Raw genomic sequence first — 21,131 nt, 5'->3', positions numbered from 1 at the left:
AACAAAAAACCAACATGTTAACTTCATCTACAGTAAACATGATGTTAACAGACTAACACTTAACAGTGATACTAACAGTAAAAAGAAAAGTTCCTCTTCTGCCGCTGAAAGAACACAGACAATCTCTCCACTGATTGGCTCAACTTAAAGACAACAGATCAATGAAATACTCGTTTGGCATAAAGCTCATGGTGAGTAATAAATGAAATGCTACGGTCCTGACATCATTTCAGTTACCCAGTCTTTAAAATGATTACTGAAGTGACAAAAGGGGACATTCTGTTATAAATGCAATATTGATCAGTAAATGAGAAAGCTCAAGCTGGAACCGTCAGCCCCTTTCACTGGTACGTTCTCCCCCCAAAAAACCCCCCCAAAAAAACCCTAAATCAGAAAAATAAACCTCAAATGCTATGCACATTCAACAAAACCTCCGGTTCATGCAACAAACACAACTCCAATTCTATACCAAAAAAAAAAAAAAAAAAAAAATATATATATATATATATATATATATATATATGTGTGTGTGTGTGTGTGTATATATATATATATACACATATATATATATATGTATTTATACACATGTACAATGGTAATGTTTTCAGCGATATGTTTTTTTTTTACTTTTAATGTACTTACAGGGCTTGTCGTGGCCCTGATAAAAATGCACCAGAGCAGGCCCGTATGACGGTAGTGTATTTGAATCCAATAAACAGCACGGTGACAGTTAAAAATTGAGGCGGAATATGACCCACTGAGGCACAATGTAAGCAGACATTTTGATGAATGTAAACTACAGCAGAAATGAAATGGTCTCGGATACGGGGCATAAATCTTCGTGTCTCCGCTTCTCTCTTTCTTTCTTTCTTTCTTTCTTTCTTTCTTTCCCTCTCTCTCTCTTTTTTTTTTTTTTTTAGTAGTGAGCAGGGTCTTTTTTTTTTTTTTTTGGCCGGCCACCTGTCCGTCCTTTTTTGCGAGCGTACGCCTTCCGTGTCGCACGCCCCTGAGTGAGGCTGTGAGAAAGGACACATACGCTGGCTGGAATTTTGGGCGACTTTGTTATATTCTTGGAACTGACTTGTATTTGACATCGCGGCATCTGTGCACGCTTCCCTTCTGCCCACTCCTATTACCCTGGGCTTACATGAAAAAAATAAGTACACAGATCTGTGATTTAGTGAAAGAGAGAGAGACAGAGAGAAACATCTTATTATATTTAACATTTTTTCAAGCCCCAGTATTATATTAAAACTCTGAAGTCTAAAGAGGCAAAAAAAATGACACTTGTTTTATTAAATTACTCTTAGTGAAGCACATTTTTCTATCCTCCATGCTCCAATTATTTGGAATTTTATATATACATACATATATATATATACACACACACACACACACACACACACACACACACACATATATATATATATATATATATATATATGTACTGTACTGTATATATGTATGCACTGTGTATACTGTACCTATAAAACTGTGTATACTGTATATATATGAGCCTTGACCAGGCAAAGTGAGAGCTTTACAGGGGAAGTGTGCCCACCCAGCTGTAAATCTGTGAGGCCTGTTGAGGAGCACAGGAGTAACGGCTGTCCATTTCCGCCTGAGGGAAGACATAGCCACCATGCAATGTACTGACAAATACCCACAATGCGATGTAATGACAAATGCCAGCCCAGTATTATCACAAAGAACCTCCATCCAGTCCAGCACTTTAACAGAAAAAAAAGATAAAAAAAGAGAGAGAGAGAGAGAGAGAGAGAGAGAGAGAGAGAGCTGCTTGAAATAGTGAAGGCCAAAAAAAAAAAAAAAGAAAAGAAAAGAAAAGAAAGATAAACGGGCACTGGAAGCCCATTTAGAGTTTCACAGAGTTGCAGTGATTGAACACAGCACAGCTGTTCTGAAGTGCTGGTCGCTAGCTGCTAGCTGCTAGCTGCTCTCCACCTGATTTACAGAAGGGCCTCTGCGTGTGCTTTTCTTTTGTCTTTCTATCGGCTGTTTTTTTTTTTTTTTGTTCTGGTCACGTAACGTAGCACCTCACTTTTACTGTTTTGGCATCTGTTTCTCTTGGTAGATGATGAGTAGCACCCTAGATATTTAACACAGACCAAGTGACTACAAGTCCAATCCTGCAACCACACAAACCAGACGGAAAATCATTTTGGAGAGAGAGAAAGAGAGAGAGAGAGAGAGAGGGGGGGGGAGCCAGAGAAAGAGAGAGAGAGAGAGTGAGAGAGAGACTTAAACTTAGATCTTGGTTCTGCGATTGGCAAAGAAAAGAAAAAAAAGAAAAAAGAAAAGCAATGTACCGAGACCAGGGTCAGCACATCAGCAATTTACCGTGATTACAAAAACTGGACTCAACTGGACTGGGCTGGACTGCACTGCTCTTAATACCCAACGAGAGAGCGAGGGTTTTCATACACCCCATTTCTTCTCAAAGAACAACTCATTATCAGAAAAGTCATAAAGGGAGAGAGAGAGAGAGAGAGAGAGAGAGAGAGAGAGAGAGAGAGAGAGAGAGAGAGAGAGAGAGAGAAGGAGAACCTGCTGTGTGAAAGAGCAGATAGACTGAGTGTTGGAGCCAGAGAGAGTACAGGGGGATAAAGCAAACATTTCGTCGGGAATCCGCGGAACAGCTCTGCTGTCAGCTCGAGCTCTGTATCAGCGGGAGCAGAATTACATGCAATCTTCTGTCCGTCATAATAAAAGAATGGCTTTAATTTTCTTCTCCTGGCGCTATAGCTTTCCATTTATTTTGAAAAAGACCAGATTGTTTCTCTAAGACGCGGATAAGCCCTCCCTCTACGAATGTGCACGGTGTGCGGGATCCTCTTCCGTCCCAGCCCCGACCCCAAACACGCCTGATCTTTTCTGCTTAGGCACTGAAAAAGGGACTTTTTGTTGGCTGAGTTGTGGGTGGGACAGAATCAAAAGTCACCACACTCCATGTATAAAACCAGGGTATTGGAGAGGGAAACAACAACAACAACAAAACCATTTCATGGGGGGGGTGGGGGGTGGGGTGGGGGGGGACAGAAAAGTGAGCAGGTGGACTGGCTGTGGAGTGAATTATTTATGAGCATTAGCTTCTGTGGCTCAAAATAACGGGCTCAGAAACGAACGCCGGTTCGTTCTGGTTTTCCCTCATCGCTCCACTTCGACTAGAACACGACTAAATCTGCAACGAATCATGGAGCGGGCAGAACATTCTGGATGTCTGGGATCCAGTTCTGCAACAAACACCTTTTTTTTTGTTTGTTTGTTTTGCTTTTGAAGCAAATGGCTGAAGATCTATGTGAATATGAGGTATAGCTGTCGTGAAGCAGCGCACAGGAGGGCTGTCCTTAAGTTATCCTGAAAACAGCTCTGTTATTGTGTGTGTGTGTGTGTGTGTGTGTGCTATGGTCACAGATGGTACCTCGGAGACACTGAACCAGAAGCGTCTAACATATGACTGGATGTCTGACAATACCTTAGGCTCCAACACACTTAATTCTGGCACACACGGAACTTTCCGGCATGGCTCCGCGTCATTAACTTTGCCCATAAATCCCCTCTTATCAATCAAGTCTTAAGATGCTAAAGATGGAAAACATAAGTTTCCAACCAGGAGGTATTTGAACTTCCTAATGGCCAGCTAAATGACATTCACTGACATTAACATAAGCAACACAGCAAGACTGCAATTGATAAATGATGTTATTTTGTCTCAGAGTTTGGTCAAATAAGCATTAGAAGTATGTGAATGACCCAGTTCTGTTCCAGTTCTTTTCAATACTTTCCTTTCCTTGCGACCTCGTTCTTCTTAATCAACAGGACAAATGTTAGTTTTGATAAGACTCTATGAGCCATGCAGGTCATGTTTGTTCGACAATTGCTTCAAAACGCTCATTCCCGTTAGAATTTTAGCAACTTTACCAGGAAAGGATACAAAGCAACAAAGACATGTAAGAGAACTGGGACTGGGCCCCATTCATTTAAATACTTCAGATAACCTACTTATTTGACCCAGGTTAGATTTATAATCAATTCATAAACATAAGAGGAGGTAATTATAATTGTCTTGAACTGGATTACCTTTTCTGAGTTGGAGCAACAGTTTTCCTTTGAGTAATTCCAAAGTGAGTGTTAGTCCGCTCTGGCTCTCCATGTGCACGAGCGTCCCGGAATTCGACATAGTTTTAAACTTCAGGGACAACGTGTCTTTGGCTGTGTGACGTGGATTTGGATTGATTCTGTAGAGCAAGTAGCTGTTGCCGTCAAAACCTGCAACCTCGGACCCTGCAAACAACACATTAGACTATAAATTAAAAAAAAAAAAAACCCAAGGTTCACTTCACTGAACATAACAGCGTTTCATCTCAAGTTGAAAGAGAAGAAGCTTAATTGGATAAATCATTTAGTGTTATCAGATGAGAAAGTGGCTGAGCAAATGCAGTGAGTCATGAGTTACTTCCCGAGCCAGGTTGTGTTTACTTAGCCGCTTCTGTACTGGGAGAAACAGCGCTGTCAAAATAGTGTCAGACTCTTTCAAAAGTCAAACGCATTTAGCATCATCAGTATGAAGAGATCTGGAATGCCAGTCACACTTTCAGGAGCTTAAAATTATTCCAAAAAAAAAAAGAAAGAAAGAAAGAAAGAAAAAAATGCAAAAAAAAAAAATGTCTTTGTTTCAAAGTTCTGTGAACATTTTCAAATGAGCAGTGAATATCGCTGAATTTTTTTGTTTTGTTTTGTTCTGTTTTTTTTTTCGGCTCTAAAACAACAACATTTGGGCTCAGATTAGACTGATTGCATTTGCCAATAGAGAACACTGTTTAATCACATGATGCAGCAAAAAGCCAGAGTTAAGTCTGCAGAATAATTCAAATCTCTGGAGTAAACGCTTTCTGTAAACAGACAAATAAAAATATCAGATTTTTCACTCAGTTTCTTGCTCACAAAACCTTCAGACTAGTGCCAACACGCCATCCCGATTAATAATTGTTTTTCCTGTTTGTGGGTCTCTCTCATATTGGCACTCCAAAAGTCTTAGCTCACTACAAACATATCAAGTCCTATCAAAACAAAAGCCTTTGTCCAGGCCAATTTAACGAGCTATATCTCTTCTTTCAACGCCAGCATTTAAAGAAAAAAAAAAAAGTCCTTTAAAATATTTGAGTAAAAACGAATCATAAATCATTTTGGTGAATGGCAGACTGATTAAAAAGCAACACTCCAAGGATGCTTGAGTTTTAGTGATAAGACTTTGAAAACACTGAACTGGACACTTTGTTTACATCACAAAAAATCTTGAAAAATGAACAGCATCCGCCAATGCCATGTTATAGCACCAAGTGCACTTTTTTAAAAAAAAACGTTGTCTTTGTAATTTTACCGTTTTTTTTTTTTTTTTTAAAAAACCCTTGTCCTTTTTACGGGCAGGTGACACAGATAATTTGGACCTTTCCCAATGTCTATATATTTTTTACAAAGCATTTATCGAGTCTGTGTGTGATCATGTGAGCTCTTTACCACTGTACTATGCATCTGAAATGAAGAACTGAAACACAAATTCAAACCCTGACAAAACAAAGAAACGCATAAAAGCTGAATGCAAAGGCACCAGCAACAACAAAAACAACAACGAAAAAACGACAAGAAGAACCAACCCTCCTTTGTAACTGCACTTACTGTATTGGCAGCCATAGGCCTCAAGCCTCAGCCCAACTCTTCCGTTTGGGTTCCAGTCCAGAGGGAGCACTCGGAGAAAACGTGCGACCACAGGCTGCCGAAGTTTGTACAGCACGACGCTGTCCGCGTTTGCGTTCCCAGAAAAGGCCTGCAACGCACAGGGGGAAAATAAAAGAGCAAGGTCATCGTTTTTGTCTACGAGCTCAATTTTACCTTCGTGACCAGAACAGTGGAAATCCGGATATAACATTTAATCATAAAACCTATATAATAATCCTGATTACCATGCATACTTCACATTATCGCACAATATGCAATTGGAGAGCAACCATGTTCTGTATCCCGCTGAGGTTTCCCTTCACCTGCTTGTGTCTTAGAATCTACCAATACTGCAACATAATCATGATGAATACACATTTCCCATATGACATAGTTCACATTGCTCTTACATATTAATATGTAGGGTGTACAATTTACTGACATAAATGTCTATAACTCAGACACTGCCTTCCATTCTGCGGCTGAAAAACCCCACGGTGACCAGAGATATAGAACAGGACAACGCTGGTGACAGACGAATCAATAAAGCCGGGCCTTACTCACTTCTCAGCGTGAGACTTCTCGACTTGAACAGTAGGCTATGTATCCCCAATCTTCTGTTCGTAATAAAGGAAATCGATACCGGGCTTCTTTAGCACAGAATGAAAATGCACCGTGATCCACATAAGATCAGTTCCTCCACGTTATTAGGGAGGAAGAAGAGGAAGATGAAGATCCAGAGGATTTTCTTTCTTTTTTTTTTTTTTGGTGTTGTTTTTTTTTTTTGTTTTTTTTTAGGGGAAAACTTTCGCTTATTCTTTAAATGCATTAAACGCAAAAACGCGGCGTTTATGTTCTTAGAGTCGAATAATTCTGGGTTGAGAGGCATGCTTGCAGCCTTTGAGGGGATCAGCAGCCTGGTGAAGTGGTGCGTTAAGCCGAGCAAATTGCACTGTTTCCTGCTGAGTAGGTCTAGGAAGAGAGTCTCATTTGCTTTAAAGTGCCCTTTGAAATATGCCACAAGTCAAGGTGCAAATCCTCTAACATTAGGCATGACAAGCCTTCACTCGAGGCAGCCGAAAAAAAAGAGAGAGAGAGAGAGAGAGAGAGTCACACTCATCCCCCCCAAAAAAACTCAAAGCCTCTAGACTCTGACGATGAGGCAAAATTATGACTCACGGTTTTGCCTGGCACTGCTGCCATCCACTTCTTTAAAGTACAAGAAAAGCCTCCGTGATTGACAGTCCCAATTAGATTCACTTTAGCAGAGAGCAGGAGATTGCCCAGAATTCCTCCTAGTCTGTCTCATTTGTACTGCGTATTGGGGGATAGCTTTGAAAGCTACCAAGGGAGAAGTAGAGAGGGATGCTTATGACACAAATAAACTGTTTTTTTCTTTCTTTTTTTTTTTTTTTTTAGTGATGGGTATATGCAACAAGTTCTATTGAACTGCAGTACATTCTGCTGTAAAGAAAATCTTTTTTTTTTTTTTTTATAACAGAGCTGTCCATGAAGCAAAATAAAATAAAATAAAATCGTCTTCTCATATCACTATGGCTCACCCTTTATCTGTGCCCCACATTTTTCTATTTTTCTTTTCCCATGAAACGAAACAAAACAACACTTTACTGTTGTTGTATACTAGGCTTTACTGTAAACTCAGATTAAACCGTTTACGACCGTTGTAGATTTTCACCACGTACCCCGATGCTGTTTTCCTGACGGTACTGTCTCCAGTTGTGGCCCGCGTCGCTGAACATGAGAAGGTAGGCGGTGACCCAGTCCGAGCTGCCGTATCTACCCTGCGTGGCGACGGCTGTGACCTCCGTCCGTTCGCCCAGGTCAATCTCCAGCCACTGGTACTTATTGGATACCAGTGGGGACCAGCCTCCGGCACCTGCGAGAGGACGGAAGCCAGCGTCAAGAGCAGAACGTATGGTCACACAGTCCCTTTGAGATCGCGTTGAGTCAGGGCACCACGGAAAGACATTAACGCTACACTGAACACATTGCAATACTCCGCTTTAGCTGCTCACTGTTCCGTCTGGGGATTTGACAGTGGAAAACAATTTCTTACCATTTTCCCCTTTAGATTTGTAACAGACTTAAAAACACTAAGTAGATGATTAAGAACCTGCCTTTGTTCCACAGAGCGTAATTGAAGTCAATCTGTGATACCCGTTCCACTTTATGATATACTACAGCGTTATATTTTTCCATTGCTATGCAATACTGAGCGTTAATGAAGAGAGAGGAAACTGTGAGATTCTTCATAAACGCTTCTCTCTACATGTTTGGTTAGCTGAACATCGAGTATTCACGGTCACATGTTTCCCTTTTCGTTTCTTTTCCTTTCGGGTAAGGCATTTAAAAAAAGGTGTTTAACTTTCCTCGGTTTTTGAACACTCTTTTCAATGGGCTGTATTACAGTGATCCCTGTTGATATTCATTGCTCATTCAAAACACCGCTGGCTAGCGGTGTTCATTTACCTACAGGAGATGCCCCTAATAACAACACGGACGGCTCCAATGTCCTTACAGATTTATGGGCTCAAAAGTGATGTGTTCCTCACTCTTCACACAGTCAGTCAATCAGTCTCTACAAGCGAATTGTTTGCTTGGCCTCTCTGACCACCTAGAGTTATGGAGAATGTCTGATACTGTCAGCTAAACTGCAATGCTAAATGGACGCAGGGAGAAAAAAAAAAACAAAACAAAAAACAGCGCAAGTCAATCCGCATAAACAGGATGCGCATATGGCACAAATGAAATTCTACATTAAGAATGTGACAAAAGGGAGGGAAAAGGGAAAGGTAAGCAATCGAAACAGGCTGGTGCTGCAAAAATTGGAAAACAGCACGGAGTCGCCGAAGGACGCGAGTTCACGTTCGTGCCTTGTAAGATCGAAAAAGGCGAAATTGGCAAAGCCTGCAGTAGGAGACGCGGCGGAGCTGGACGCACCAGATGGATTTAACAGATCAGTCTGGAGGAGCAGAGCAAAACCCCAGCCGAGCGTACAAACCTCTCTCTTTCTCACAGGCTCAACACAGCCAGCACAAAGATAAAGACACTTTCCACTGCTATACAGCCTGCACACAAACTCTCCAAAAGCTCAACGGTTTACGTTTAAAAAAAAATGTAAATCTCCATGATTGCACACACACTGTGAACTTGTCTCTGCATTTAACCCATCCGACACACCAGACTCAGGAGCAGTGGGCAGCATTAGGGTTAAGTGCCTTGCTTAAGGGCACACAGCCATGGATGTTGGGCCTGGGAATCAAATCGGCAACCCTCCAGTCACGAGCCCGGTTCTCTGACCTTTAGACCATGACTGCCCAAACAGACCACACTGCAGAGTTAGATTCTGCTGCAGCTACTGTCCAAAAGTCTCGAACAAAAATACGAGTTTGCCAAGCACTTAGAAATTTAAAGCTTTCAAAAACCTCCATCTGTATGCAGTATGACACTGTCAGTGACTGTAATGTGAAATATGCCACACGTTTGTGAGAGCACCGCATACATCTGAGCGGTAATTATTTTCCTGATACCTTCGGTTGAACACGTCATCCCGGTTCATCCTTGACATTTTTGAGGCATGAGGACATTACTACTGCACTGCATGCGCAAATGCGTTATGCGTTCCAAAGAAACTATGTCACGAACGAAACAAAGAAAAAAAAAAAAAAAGCATTCCTCTTTCCCAAATACTCTTAAAAAAGATATTGAAGAACTATGGACAAAGTATGTCTATCCAAACAAATACAGGCATTTATAAACAACAGCGTGTGCTGAAGCTGAGAAAAAAAAAGGGTCCTTTGACTGAAAGAACTGCCTTAAAAAAAAACAACAACAACAAAATGTGACAGTTGCTTAGCAGGGGAAAGGCTGTACAGTGGCAACCACGGGGTTGTTGGTTTGAATCCCAGACGTGGCGTGTGGGGCCTCACTGGGTGGTTCTAGTTTCTCAGCTCCTTTGCCCTTGAGTATGACATTTGACCTCAGGTGACTCCAAGGGTGCTGTAGCGTGTAGCATCCTTCTCTGTCTTCATTTCTCTCCCAAAGCCCAGAATGGCGGTCTTGGAAAAGAGCAAGCCATGGTGCTACTGTGCTTAAAAAAAAAAAAAAAAAAATCTAACTCTGGATGTGGAAAATGGAGATGTTATTGTCGTGAGCTTGTAACTCTGAAACTAAAATATATTTTAACTTCACTGAAGTACAATTAAGAGAAACCGCCGTGGTGTCGATAAAATCTCAGTATAATTAGAAGTTTCCACACATCTTCATTAAGCGTGTTTGAAGTCTAATATGAATAACTATTACTGGACACTGTGATACACTTTCTTTCCAAACCTGCTCAAAGAAGGAACAGGAAGGAGCCAGCTCATTCAGCAGAAAGGATTATAACTGAAGGCTGCGCTGCTTGAATTAAGAATTCCATCACAGAAACATCCTTCTTCATTGTGAAAGGTGAAATACAGCATAATTGCAAAATATTCCCATCAATTAGCTTGGTTTGGCACTGTCGTTTCATCTCCTTGTGTCTTGACTGTTCGTTGAGCGACTTCAAAGAACGAAATGATCTACAGGTGACATCACTATAATGAACAGCAACCCCCCTCCCCACCCCCCCCATCCCCCCCCGCCTTCAGCTCCGGCCCCTCCCGCACAAGCCACGCCCCGTAAGCCGATAGTCCTCGTTGATATGCGGAACATAAACTCAGTCTGTTGTTTATTTAACAGTTTGTTATCAAATTCGTAGTGGAATAACAAGGCTGTTTTGGCATTTAAAACGGTGACGAAAGGTCAGGTTTAATCAGCACTTTGGAAAGGAGGCATGGCTATTGGCGCAGCGGTGGGAAAGGGCAAACACATTGACCTTTGCTCGTTACGAAGAGCAGAACGAAGAGCAGGGGGACGAAGAGAAACCGAACAGAATCGTTGTAGATCCCCTCCAGAAAAAAAAAATCCCTACGGCCCTAAAAAACCCCTACCGCTCAGTTCTTGTTCGGACGAATCGTTCAAATGTCTGAGAGGTTGACACGTGACGTTCTGAGGCGTTGCCAAATCATGGGAAGACAAATGATCTGTTAGAACTTTGGGTTTAAAAAAGGGGTTCCGCACACGCGACTATTTCAAACGAGGTTCTTTTATTTGAGGCTGAAAATTTGAAACGAAGTAATCTCCATCCCTGTTAATCTGCCACTTTGAATCAGCAAAAAGCCGTAGGTCTTCTCTAACTCTCCTTGACTGAAGTAGACAGAGCCTTCCCTCCCAACGAACAAAGCAATTAAGGTTAACGAGGGCCAGAGACGTGGGCAACAGACCAGTTCTCTGAACCCTGTATCACACGTCCACATCACCACGACAGATCCAGCGACACAGGGTGTGAAAACTCAGTGACAATCAGTGACTTTAGCTCCAAAGAGAAAACCAGCCAGTTTGCCCATACCCCTCATTACCTCCTCAGATTGCAACCAGCCAACACCACTGACAGACTCAGTGATGCCATGGCACAATATTAGTATGCAAACTCTATGTTCAGCCTCTGAAGGAGACCATATCATTTTGGGTGTTATTCTTTGCTTATAATCTCTGCCTTATCCATAGATAACACACGTCTTTGAAGCTTGTAGAAGTACAAATATGGTGATCTTGCACTAAGTCTCCTGTCTGTATAGAGGCTTCTAAATATCATTGAGTACAGTCCATTAAAACAGAGGGCAAATCATTTCTGACACAATTTTGGCAGGGCGAACAGTGTTCCCACAATGAACAGATGCCTGTCTAATGAACTGGAGATTTTCTCATCAATAATTTACCGTTTTTCCACCTGTCAGCATCTAAGTAACACGGAGGCTATACGAGGCTGTGGATTTGCAGGGAAAATGTCTAACACCAAAACATGATGAAAAACACGAAAATTGGTTTGCAGAAATAGAAAAAAAAAATGGAACCATTTTTGATAGACTGTAATAAGCATAATTAGGCCAACGTGATACAAATAGAATTTGTTTCATAGCACCTGGCCTCCTTTAAAATACTCCATAAACCACAGGAACAAGAGCTAAAACCCAGTGCAAGGAAATTACAGGAAGTTTATTTATATACAACATTTTCCAGTTAAAAAAAAATCATGCAGTGGAGAATCCGTTCTTTTCTCAAGTGATCCCTAAGCAGACATCATTTCAAACCCCTTTTCAGAATGTCTTTGGGCTTCATTAAATATCATCGTCAATGTCATGTGCTTATTAAAAAAATAAAAAAGGAGAGATAATTTAAATGTTAAGTCCTGTAATTGACATTTTGCAATGCAATAAAGCACAGCGGAGCTGCCATCTCAGAGCCAAAAAAAAAAAAAGGCAGAAAATATACCTTCAGTTAAACGCGACACATTCAGTGTCTTTTCACGGTCATATACTGAAAGAAAGCGTGGCATATGTGTGTGTGTGTGTGTGTGTGCGTGTGTGTGTGCGTGCAAGCGTGCGCGTGCATGCTTCACTCAATCTTTTAATTTGATGTTCACTGATTCGACATATCTACTCAAGCCCAGCTATAGGTCAATGCTATTAGAGTGGTGCTATTATCAATCTCTGATGAAAAGTTTAATTTATTCATCTTAAGTCCTGTTGAGAGAACAGAAAACCTGCTGATAGACTAATAACAGACATAAAACTGAGGCTTAATAGTGTATGAAAAAAAAAAAAAGGAATGGTATGGTACATTTCTGAAGTATTCATTTGCCAACAGCAATCTCCACTGCCAGAGGCGGCAGGGAGTCAGGAAATAACACCAGATAGCATGTAATTATGGCAGATTTGTTTACTTACTCAGTGACTTCCTTGCAAGCCCTGGCAAATTCACAATAGAAGACTAGTAGAAGACAACCGCATAATCTCTTCTTTATTGTGATTAGACGGGGGTTTTTTCCCCCAGAAAAACAACAACAAAAGTGCTTTTCATTAACAGTAATCCGCAAATGACGACCATTTGTTCTGTGTTTACTGTGATGTATTGACAGTAGGCTCGTAGTGTATGGCGGTTCTGTGTCGATAAATGCATTTCTGTTTCAGTCCTGAACAACTGCCACTGAATATGCACAGTAAAGAGGGGTGGTTTCACAGTCTGGTCATTCTGTTTGAGAGATAATGAATATATAGTTGAAATCTACCCACTGTTCTTCATTTTCATACTGACGATTTATGGCAGTGAAATTAAAAAAAAAAAAAGAGTGAGATGGAATGAAAAAGATATACAATGTGGGAAATGATTTGAATAGCTTTAGTATTCTTATGAATTTCAAAATTACTCTCTGCCCGTGTCACGAAAATTAATTACCTCACAATATCCATTCATCATTCATCTCCTCTTGAGCGCCTGACTTTACAGCTTGGTTTTGAACAACAGGGAGAAAATTGTGTTACAATGTGACATTTTTTGGGAAGTAACTCATAAAAATATTTATGAAATGGCTTTCGGATTCCGTTTGGAACAACTGATATTACATCTGGGACAGGAAATAAAGCTGTAATTTTTTTTTACTTGGTCTTTTTAACTGGTGTTAAACCCAGCTGTAAACCCAATGAGCAAAACATTTGTGCACATTATAAAAAGAATAATAAATAAATAAATAAATAAAAGACAAACATTCTTCACAGTAAGGACATTTTAACTGCTTTAACAGAAATTCCGTTCACACTTAACCCATTTTCAAAAGCAATATGCCCAGTTTTCCTCAATGAGCACAGGTCTTCTTGAAGGGAACGTGTTTTGTGTTCTGTAGGAAAACACTGACACTCAAACAGGCTAAACTCGCATTATCAGTCAAACATGCTCACGCGTAACAATCAAATCAAACCAGACGCTAGCTAATGTAATTACTCAATCAGTAATCACAGTGCTTATACAAGAGAGGAACTGACAGTCGCTCACAACCTTTTGGCAAAGGTCAAAGGAGAGGAAGGATGAAGGTCATCCACTGAGGAACCAGGAGGAGAGAGGGAGAACAAATACCTCAGACCAGTCTTGGTTTTGACCCCTGAGGAGGGCAACAATGGAAAGGGAACAGCTAAGTAAAAATCAAAAGAATCCATTCACAGCAGAAACTCTTATGGCCCACAGAACCAATGAGGTGTAAGAAATTAGTCGTGTATTTTTAATAGACCCCCCCCCCCCCCCCTCCCCTTGGTCAAACCCAAACAGCAAACCTCAAGGTCGACGGTCGGGTGCCCTAACAACAGAACTAAAGGGTAGAGCTGAGAGTCCAAATACAGCGCACAAACTTTTTAGAAGTTCAGGGAAGACAGTTTGCCTACAGCATGGGGCCTTTACTGCCACATCCACTCTACTACTACTACACCATCAGGCCCATTCAGGTCACCACACCAACGTAAAGGACTGTAAAGCGTAAACAGCAGTGTCAAAGACTTGGCTGTTCCAGGCTTGAATCGCTGACCTCGCGCTAGGGTACCGGCGAGCGAGCGAGCAAGCAAGCTAATGGATCAAACCGAAGCACCCAATGTGGTCTATCTGGAGTTCAGAGAGACAGGTTTGCCTGCAGTGCTGCCTTCAAACGCTTCACCCCGGCCGCGTTTATTCGGCCATTGCCGCGTTTATTCTTGCGCGTGTTTTTAGTTATTTATTTAGCGGACATGAAAGACGACAGGCTGGCAGCGGAAGACAAAGGCAGTTCTCCTCGGGTTGAGAAACAGGTACAGACGACGTGATTCGGTCAAACATCGCAATTCACATGTGTGACATTTACATAGAGTTACTGGGTTTTACCTCTGTGTTTATTCCAAGAATTTTACCCCTTTCTGAATATGCCTGTGTCTGTGTCTGTGTGTGTGTGAGTGTGTTTTCCTTGTACCTTTTCCTTGTGTTTTACGCTGTCTGCTGCCTAGATGTTTAAAAGTCCCATTAGCTCTTGAGTCAAGTCTTAACTAATCCAAAACGAGCCTCAGATCTCTGAGCTATAGTCCGAAATAGTCAACTTTTACCCTAACTTGTCAAGTTTCCAGTCTTTTGAAGGTCAAGCCCAAGGCAAGTCTCAAGTCTCAAATCTCAAGTCTCAGGTGCTACGTTCCAAGACCAGTCACATGACTCTGCACTAGAGTTCAAGTCAAGTCTCTCCCCATGTTTTAGAGTCTGACTCGAGACTCAGGTCTGTGTTGGCAATAATCATTCTATGTGGAAAGAAAAGAATGCTTTTTATATTTACACATGTGACCCTTTGTTCCCTGTTACCCCGTAAACAGCAGCTGTGCTTATAGTGAACATGAAACCATGCAGAAATACATACATTTTCAGACATGCTGATCTTCAGATTTGTAGAAATACTGTTCCAAAATTGTAATGCTTACTCGATTATCTAAACCAGCGTTGTGAGTCTAGAACCTGTGTTTGTCATTTGTACATTTAAAGCTCACGATACAAAACGTTCCACATATTAAGAACGATGAAAAAAAAAATTCTATAGTTGTGAATGTTTTCCCATTCATACAACATTCATACAACATTCATACAACATTCGCACAAACCCTGTTGTCTACTATTGTCAGAGTCAGAGACAGGACAAGTCAATCATCATGTTTTTGACTGAGGTGAATGATTCCGGATGGCTGCACAGTCCAACCCACATGAGAGTCCGTACATAACTTCTTTAAAAAAAAAAAAAAAAGAAACAGAAAGGTGAAGATGAAAACAATAAAACTTTTCACATTATTCCATACAGATATTCTGTACTCCTGGGGCCTCTGCCTTAGAGTCCACGGCACAGTCATCTGAGGACAAGCCTGAGTTGAGTCATGAGTCAATTTATATGCGACTTAAGTATCAATCGAGTGCAAGTCACCAACTCAAATCGGCAATTCTAAACCAGTATTCGGTCAGTGCTATTCATTTGCTGCCTTGTCTGTGCGGTTTAGTTTCCGAGGGTCACTCCGGAGAGAGAAAACGTAATTATGAATGCAGCGTTTTGTTTCATTTTGACAGATTTTTTTTTTGCTTTGGTTTTTTTTTTTTGCTTCTTGCACAAATTTGAACTCTTTAGTGATTTGTATTTTCTACTGTTTGAGAATTGAGACGTATAGTTTCAGGGGAGATGTGGGGGGGGGGGGCAGACGGGGGGGTACACATTTGAGAAGAGCTGTAATTTAGCTGCACCTCACCTCGCCTGGCCTTGCCACGGATAGAACCGTGAGAAACAATACATCAAGCTGCTTGTTTATTACTCAAAACCCTAATTATTAAATATCCACCTCTTTTTTTTTTTGGCAGGCTGTTCTACCATCTCTCCCCCCCCCCCCCCCCCCCCCCCCCCCCAAGAGATATGCTTGCTTTGTGAATTATCTTGCTTCGAGGAGAAACACAGATAGTATCCTCTGACAGAAAAAACTTGGCTGCTTCCCGTGGAGCAAAACTGACTTTATGAAACTGGATCAAACTTGTAAAACCGAGCTCCATAGAGATGAGCCCAGAAGATTTATTTATTGAGCATGAATATGAAATAAAGTCGTAGTTTCTTCTTTCTTCCGGATATGCACCTCGGTAGATTTCATGCCTTCTTTTTTTTTTTCTGAATCCTTGCAGTAGTCGCATACCAAATACTTTTTTAAAAAAGACTTCTGTCCACTTTGTGAGGTCAAGACCGCAGTCTGGGCAGCTCCACTGCGCTACAATACACTGCTGGCCATTCCTTGGACATCCTGTGATTTTTTTTTGACGGATAGAATATTGATATAATGTATGGATCAACGGTCCCACGATGTGGCAAACTTTCCGGCACTGACCTTTATGTAATATCGAACAGGGCTTGTGAAGCGTCGAGTAGATTTTGAGGGGACGCTGCTGCGGCCGTCGTGAAACCCTGAACCTCCGCCCAGCTGGAAGCAGTCTGGATGGACTGGAACTTTGAGCTTACTTTCCTTTTAACTTTTTTTAAGGTTCAAAGAGAAAGATTTACTTATGCCTTAACCGGCTTACCTCCGCTACATACATTTTTTATTTAGTTCGACAGCGCACTAATATGTGCCTGTTTGTTTTTGGTTGTTCTTTGTTTCTTTAAGTTGTTGTTTTTTTTTTTGTTTGTTTTTTCTTTTTAATCTGCTCGGCTTGCCGTATTTTGAAATGCACCAAGCTGATGGAGGAAGACGATGACGGTTCAGTCCAAGGGAAAGAAGGGCTATTGTCAGTGTGGTGAAGTGAGCTTATAGCTCTGAAGTAAAGCTGAAAGTAAAGAAAAAACACCAGGATGACCTTGAATTATTGATGCTTAAAGGGGAGCAACGGAGTCCAGTACTGCCAGCTCCCAAAACTAAACAGAGTACAAACGTCTTCCACAGTGAAGCAGTTGGTAGGGGTGAGAGAGGAACAGTACACTGTTCACTTTCTTTTAATACAGACATTTAAAGTTACGTCATGTCCCGTAGCCGTTTCGTTGTTTGGTTGGCTTAGTAGTTTGTTAAAAACAGTGACACGTAGGGCTCCTCTCGGGGGGGGGGGGGGGGGGGGGGGGGTTTCGGTGTGGCCTCAGTGTTTCACCGAGGAATGCTGGGAAAAACTCGACGCAGATCTGCGGCGCCAATACTGTAGCGCCGTTCTCGACTAAACACCGTGTGTTCACGCCCACTCTTCAGCTTCGATATATGTCCCGGGTTTCACCGATGAGGTCATCATCCTCATCTCAGATTCACAGCTATCGATTAACACCTTCAACCATGTGTTACTTTGCATAACCATATGAGGAATTATGTTACGCATGTCATCTGGGAAAACAAAGGACTAGCCCAGGCGTGGAATACTACACAAAATGACGGAAAACTACGCACATCCCGCTTCTGTTGGTTTAACACAAAAACATCAGCTCACAAGCATTTTTTTTTTTTAACCTTCTACGACAGCAGCAATAGCAAAAAACCAAACACTAACACTATATAACAGCGGACAAAAAAAAGTAAGTCCGTGGTTTTTGGTTTTTTTTCTATCTTTCCCTGATTGAGAAATGAATTCATACACATCCTCATTATTAAATCAAATGAACTCAGGACTGTTCGCCCTAATTACCTGTCCGAAACGGCCTGGCTATTCCGAGCAGCCGAGCTCACAAAAAAAAAAAAAAAAAAGATAAACCAAGCAAATCATTTATTTTGCTGTTTCCTTCGGACCGGAGCTCTGCAGCGGAGTAATTTAGGGCATCCAGACCCAGCATCAGAGGGAGAAAGGGTGAGAAGTGCCCTCGGGTAAAACACAAGCACTCATTATCTCCACACCGCCACCAAAATACAAAGTTTGCAGTGTGAGATATCTCAGTTTAGATAAAGCAGCGTGTTTAGTTCTCTCACTATGCTGTACTTCGCGACAGAGGAGGGGTGAATATATGGGAACGTCATGGTGTCCATATGTTAGTGTTGATCCTGAGCAATTGTTGAAAAATGTCCCAGAATTACAATCGATTTCTGCTTTCATGCTGAAAAGAGCTCACAGACACACACACACACACACACACACACACACTCAGACACACACACATACAGACACACACACACACACCACAACTGAGATGACTTTCATCCTGATCCAAACTTCAAAAGCAGCATCTAGGCTAGCAGCACATTCGTCCTCTCTGTTGACTTACTCAGCTCTCTCAGGACACCATAAGTTTACTGGTTAAAAAAAAAAGTAGAAGAAGAAGAGGAAGAAAAAAAGAAGAAGAAGAATCCACAGGGTCCATGGGTGGTGGTCCCAGTTAAAGATCTATCTAAGAGTACAAATATATGTTGTACATCAGGGATTCTTGGTTGAGATCCCAGCAGTGACACACATGCTGCCTTTGACCAGGGGTCCGGGGCAATGGTGCTGGCTGTTTTCTCTGGGGTGAGTATGTTAGGCAGGGTCAGCCTCTCTCTCTATGCTCAGCAGGAGTCACTGATGGTCAGAACAGCTTGTATGCTGCAGCACAAACCTGTCTTTGATGTACTCTGTGCTGTTTTTTTTCTTTCCTTCAGGGAGCCAAATCCTCCTGCAGCGTGTGTGTGTGTGTGTGTGTGTGTGTGTTTGTGCGTGTGTGTGTGTGTTTATGAGTGTGTTTGTGTGTTTTTGTGTGTGTGTTTTTGTGTGAAATAAAACCAAAGCTCACAGAACAAATCCTGAATGTGTTATTCTGAAGTATCCAGCAATCAGTCAATACCAACACGCGGTAATGGATTACTTTTTCACGGATGAAAAACATAATTATACGTTCTCTCACCAGTGGCTTTAGCCAAAGCGAAACTCAACTGTCAGTCTTGAGAAAACTGTGTGCACCACATCTCAAAACAGCTTCAGTCAACACAGAACAACACACAGCATACTGCTAGCAGTACTTACAGCAACACATCTCCCATAAACAAAAAATCATATTGTTTCCAGAAAATTCTACACAATATGACAATAAACAATATGGCCTTTGTGCATCTCAGTGACAGCTTTGTCATTTTTAAAACACGCATCTCCGACAGGACATTTGTGTAATCAGCTTAGGTTAGCCATGAATACGTAATTCTACAAATGGACTTGGAGAAGGGACTGGAGAGCGGTCATTTTTACCGCTGCTTTTACCAATGTACCAATCGCTACATCTTAATCAAAATGGAGTGAAGGAAATGAAGTCCAAAAATTAGCATCTCGTGTGCAGAATATTGGATGAAAACCTGACTTGGAAAAGGAGCTATTTAAAGTCCTAACATTTCACCATATGTTCTTTTTTTTTTTTTTTGACAAGACCGTTGACAGTGGCTTCGCAGATCATTATAAAGATTCTCTAAATAACAGAGGTGTCACTGCTGTTTTCTCCTTCATTTAGCGGTTTCAAACATAGAAAAAGAAAGTTGTTGCAGAAGATGAACCGCCAGGTCCTAATAAAGCTGTCCTGCTCAGTTCTCTTATGATGCCTTCAGCATCCGACATCCAACACTCACTCACTCACACTCATTATCTAAGCCGGGGGGATGCTGGAGTCTATCCCAGCGCTCATAGGGCAAAAGGCAGGGAGACACCCTGGACAGATCACTAGTCCATCACAGGGCAGACACACACACACTAACACCTAGGGGCAATTTAGTGTCTTCAATTCACCTAACCTGCATGTCTTTGGACTGTGGGAGGAAACCAGAGCTCCCAGAGGAATCCCACGCAGAACATGCAAACTCCACACAGAAAGGACTCTGGCTGCCCAGCCAGGAACTGAACCCAAGACCTTCTTGCTGTGAGGCGACAACACTACCCACTGCGCCACCGTTCCACCCTGATATCCAACAGCAACAGCTATTTGAGAAAATTGCACTCACCGTCTCTCCTGTTGAGTTTGGCATATCCAGGACTGTGACTGCTGGACAGGTGAGATGAACCTCTGAAGGCAGACTGGGGTAGATTGGACACCAAAGGACCATCACAGCTGTCTGTGAACAAAGATCCGCAAAGGTTAATCATTGTACACATGCGTCGTGCTACAGGAAAAACACCAATAACCCAACACTCGCTCATTATCTAAGCCGCTTATAATTAGGGTCATGGGGGATACTGATAGGGCAAAAGGCGGGGAAACACCCTGGACAGGTCACCAGTCCATCGCAGGGCAGACACACAGAAAAACACACTCACACCAAGGGGCAATTTAGAGTCTCCAATTCCCCTACGCTGCATGTCTTTGGACTGTGGGAGCAAACCTACACAGACACGGAGAGAACATGCAAACTCCCGGCCACCTGGCCGGGAATCGAGCCCAAGACCTTCTTGCTGGGAGGCGACAGCATTACCCACTGTGCCAAAAACCCAACAGATTTGGATCAATTACCTTAAGTCGGTTAACTGAATAACTTCATCAAATTCATAATGAGATTATACCTTCATAAGACATAGTTTGGTGAGATTTAATTTGTAATTTTTCTTTGAGTATGACCTCAGTAACACAGATGTAATGTTAGATTAATGAACCGGACAGTACCTGTGTTGGCAGTCCGGATATTTACACTTTAGAAAATGACAAACGTCCACATGCTTTGTCATTAAATTATTTTATCATTATTAATAACAAGAGTTCGTAATTATTTTTGTGTATTAAGGCATATCAGCTTTCATAATTTCATAATGATGGTTTCGTTATTAGCGTATGCCCTGAGAGCCGTGTGACTGGGCACATACAGGCGAAGTGGGGCTGCTCTCAGCTTAACTGTTTCAGTCATTCTGAAAATTAAAACAGACTGCATCATTTTTGCTGGAGCTCCAGCGTGTCTGAAGCCAGACTCAATTTCTTTAATTGGCTTCAGATGATCCATAGCACGGTTGCACCATTAATTAGTCAAAGAACTAAAAGAAAATGACAGAAGAGAGTGTAGAAATAGCATGGTGCCGACATCCATCAA

General features: G+C 41.7%; 1 protein-coding gene across 1 annotated transcript in view; it reads right to left on the bottom strand.

Moving 5' to 3' along the window:
- cntnap3 (contactin associated protein family member 3) overlaps positions 1-20,522 on the bottom strand; it is a 56,303-nt gene extending 35,781 nt beyond the window's left edge. The window contains exons 1-5 of the mRNA XM_030768071.1: positions 20,465-20,522; positions 20,058-20,168; positions 7,437-7,630; positions 5,695-5,842; positions 4,099-4,302 (exon numbers count right to left, since the gene is read on the bottom strand). Coding sequence (XP_030623931.1) covers positions 4,099-4,302; positions 5,695-5,842; positions 7,437-7,630; positions 20,058-20,168; positions 20,465-20,522 — 715 coding nt within the window. The remainder of the gene's footprint in view (positions 1-4,098; positions 4,303-5,694; positions 5,843-7,436; positions 7,631-20,057; positions 20,169-20,464) is intronic.
- Between the last annotated feature and the right edge of the window lie 609 nt (positions 20,523-21,131).

The sequence above is a fragment of the Chanos chanos genome, chromosome 3 (genome assembly GCF_902362185.1).
Source record: "Chanos chanos chromosome 3, fChaCha1.1, whole genome shotgun sequence".
NCBI lineage: Eukaryota > Metazoa > Chordata > Actinopteri > Gonorynchiformes > Chanidae > Chanos > Chanos chanos.
The sequence above is the reverse complement of the archived record's forward strand: the minus strand, read 5'-3'. Positions and strand labels throughout refer to the sequence as shown.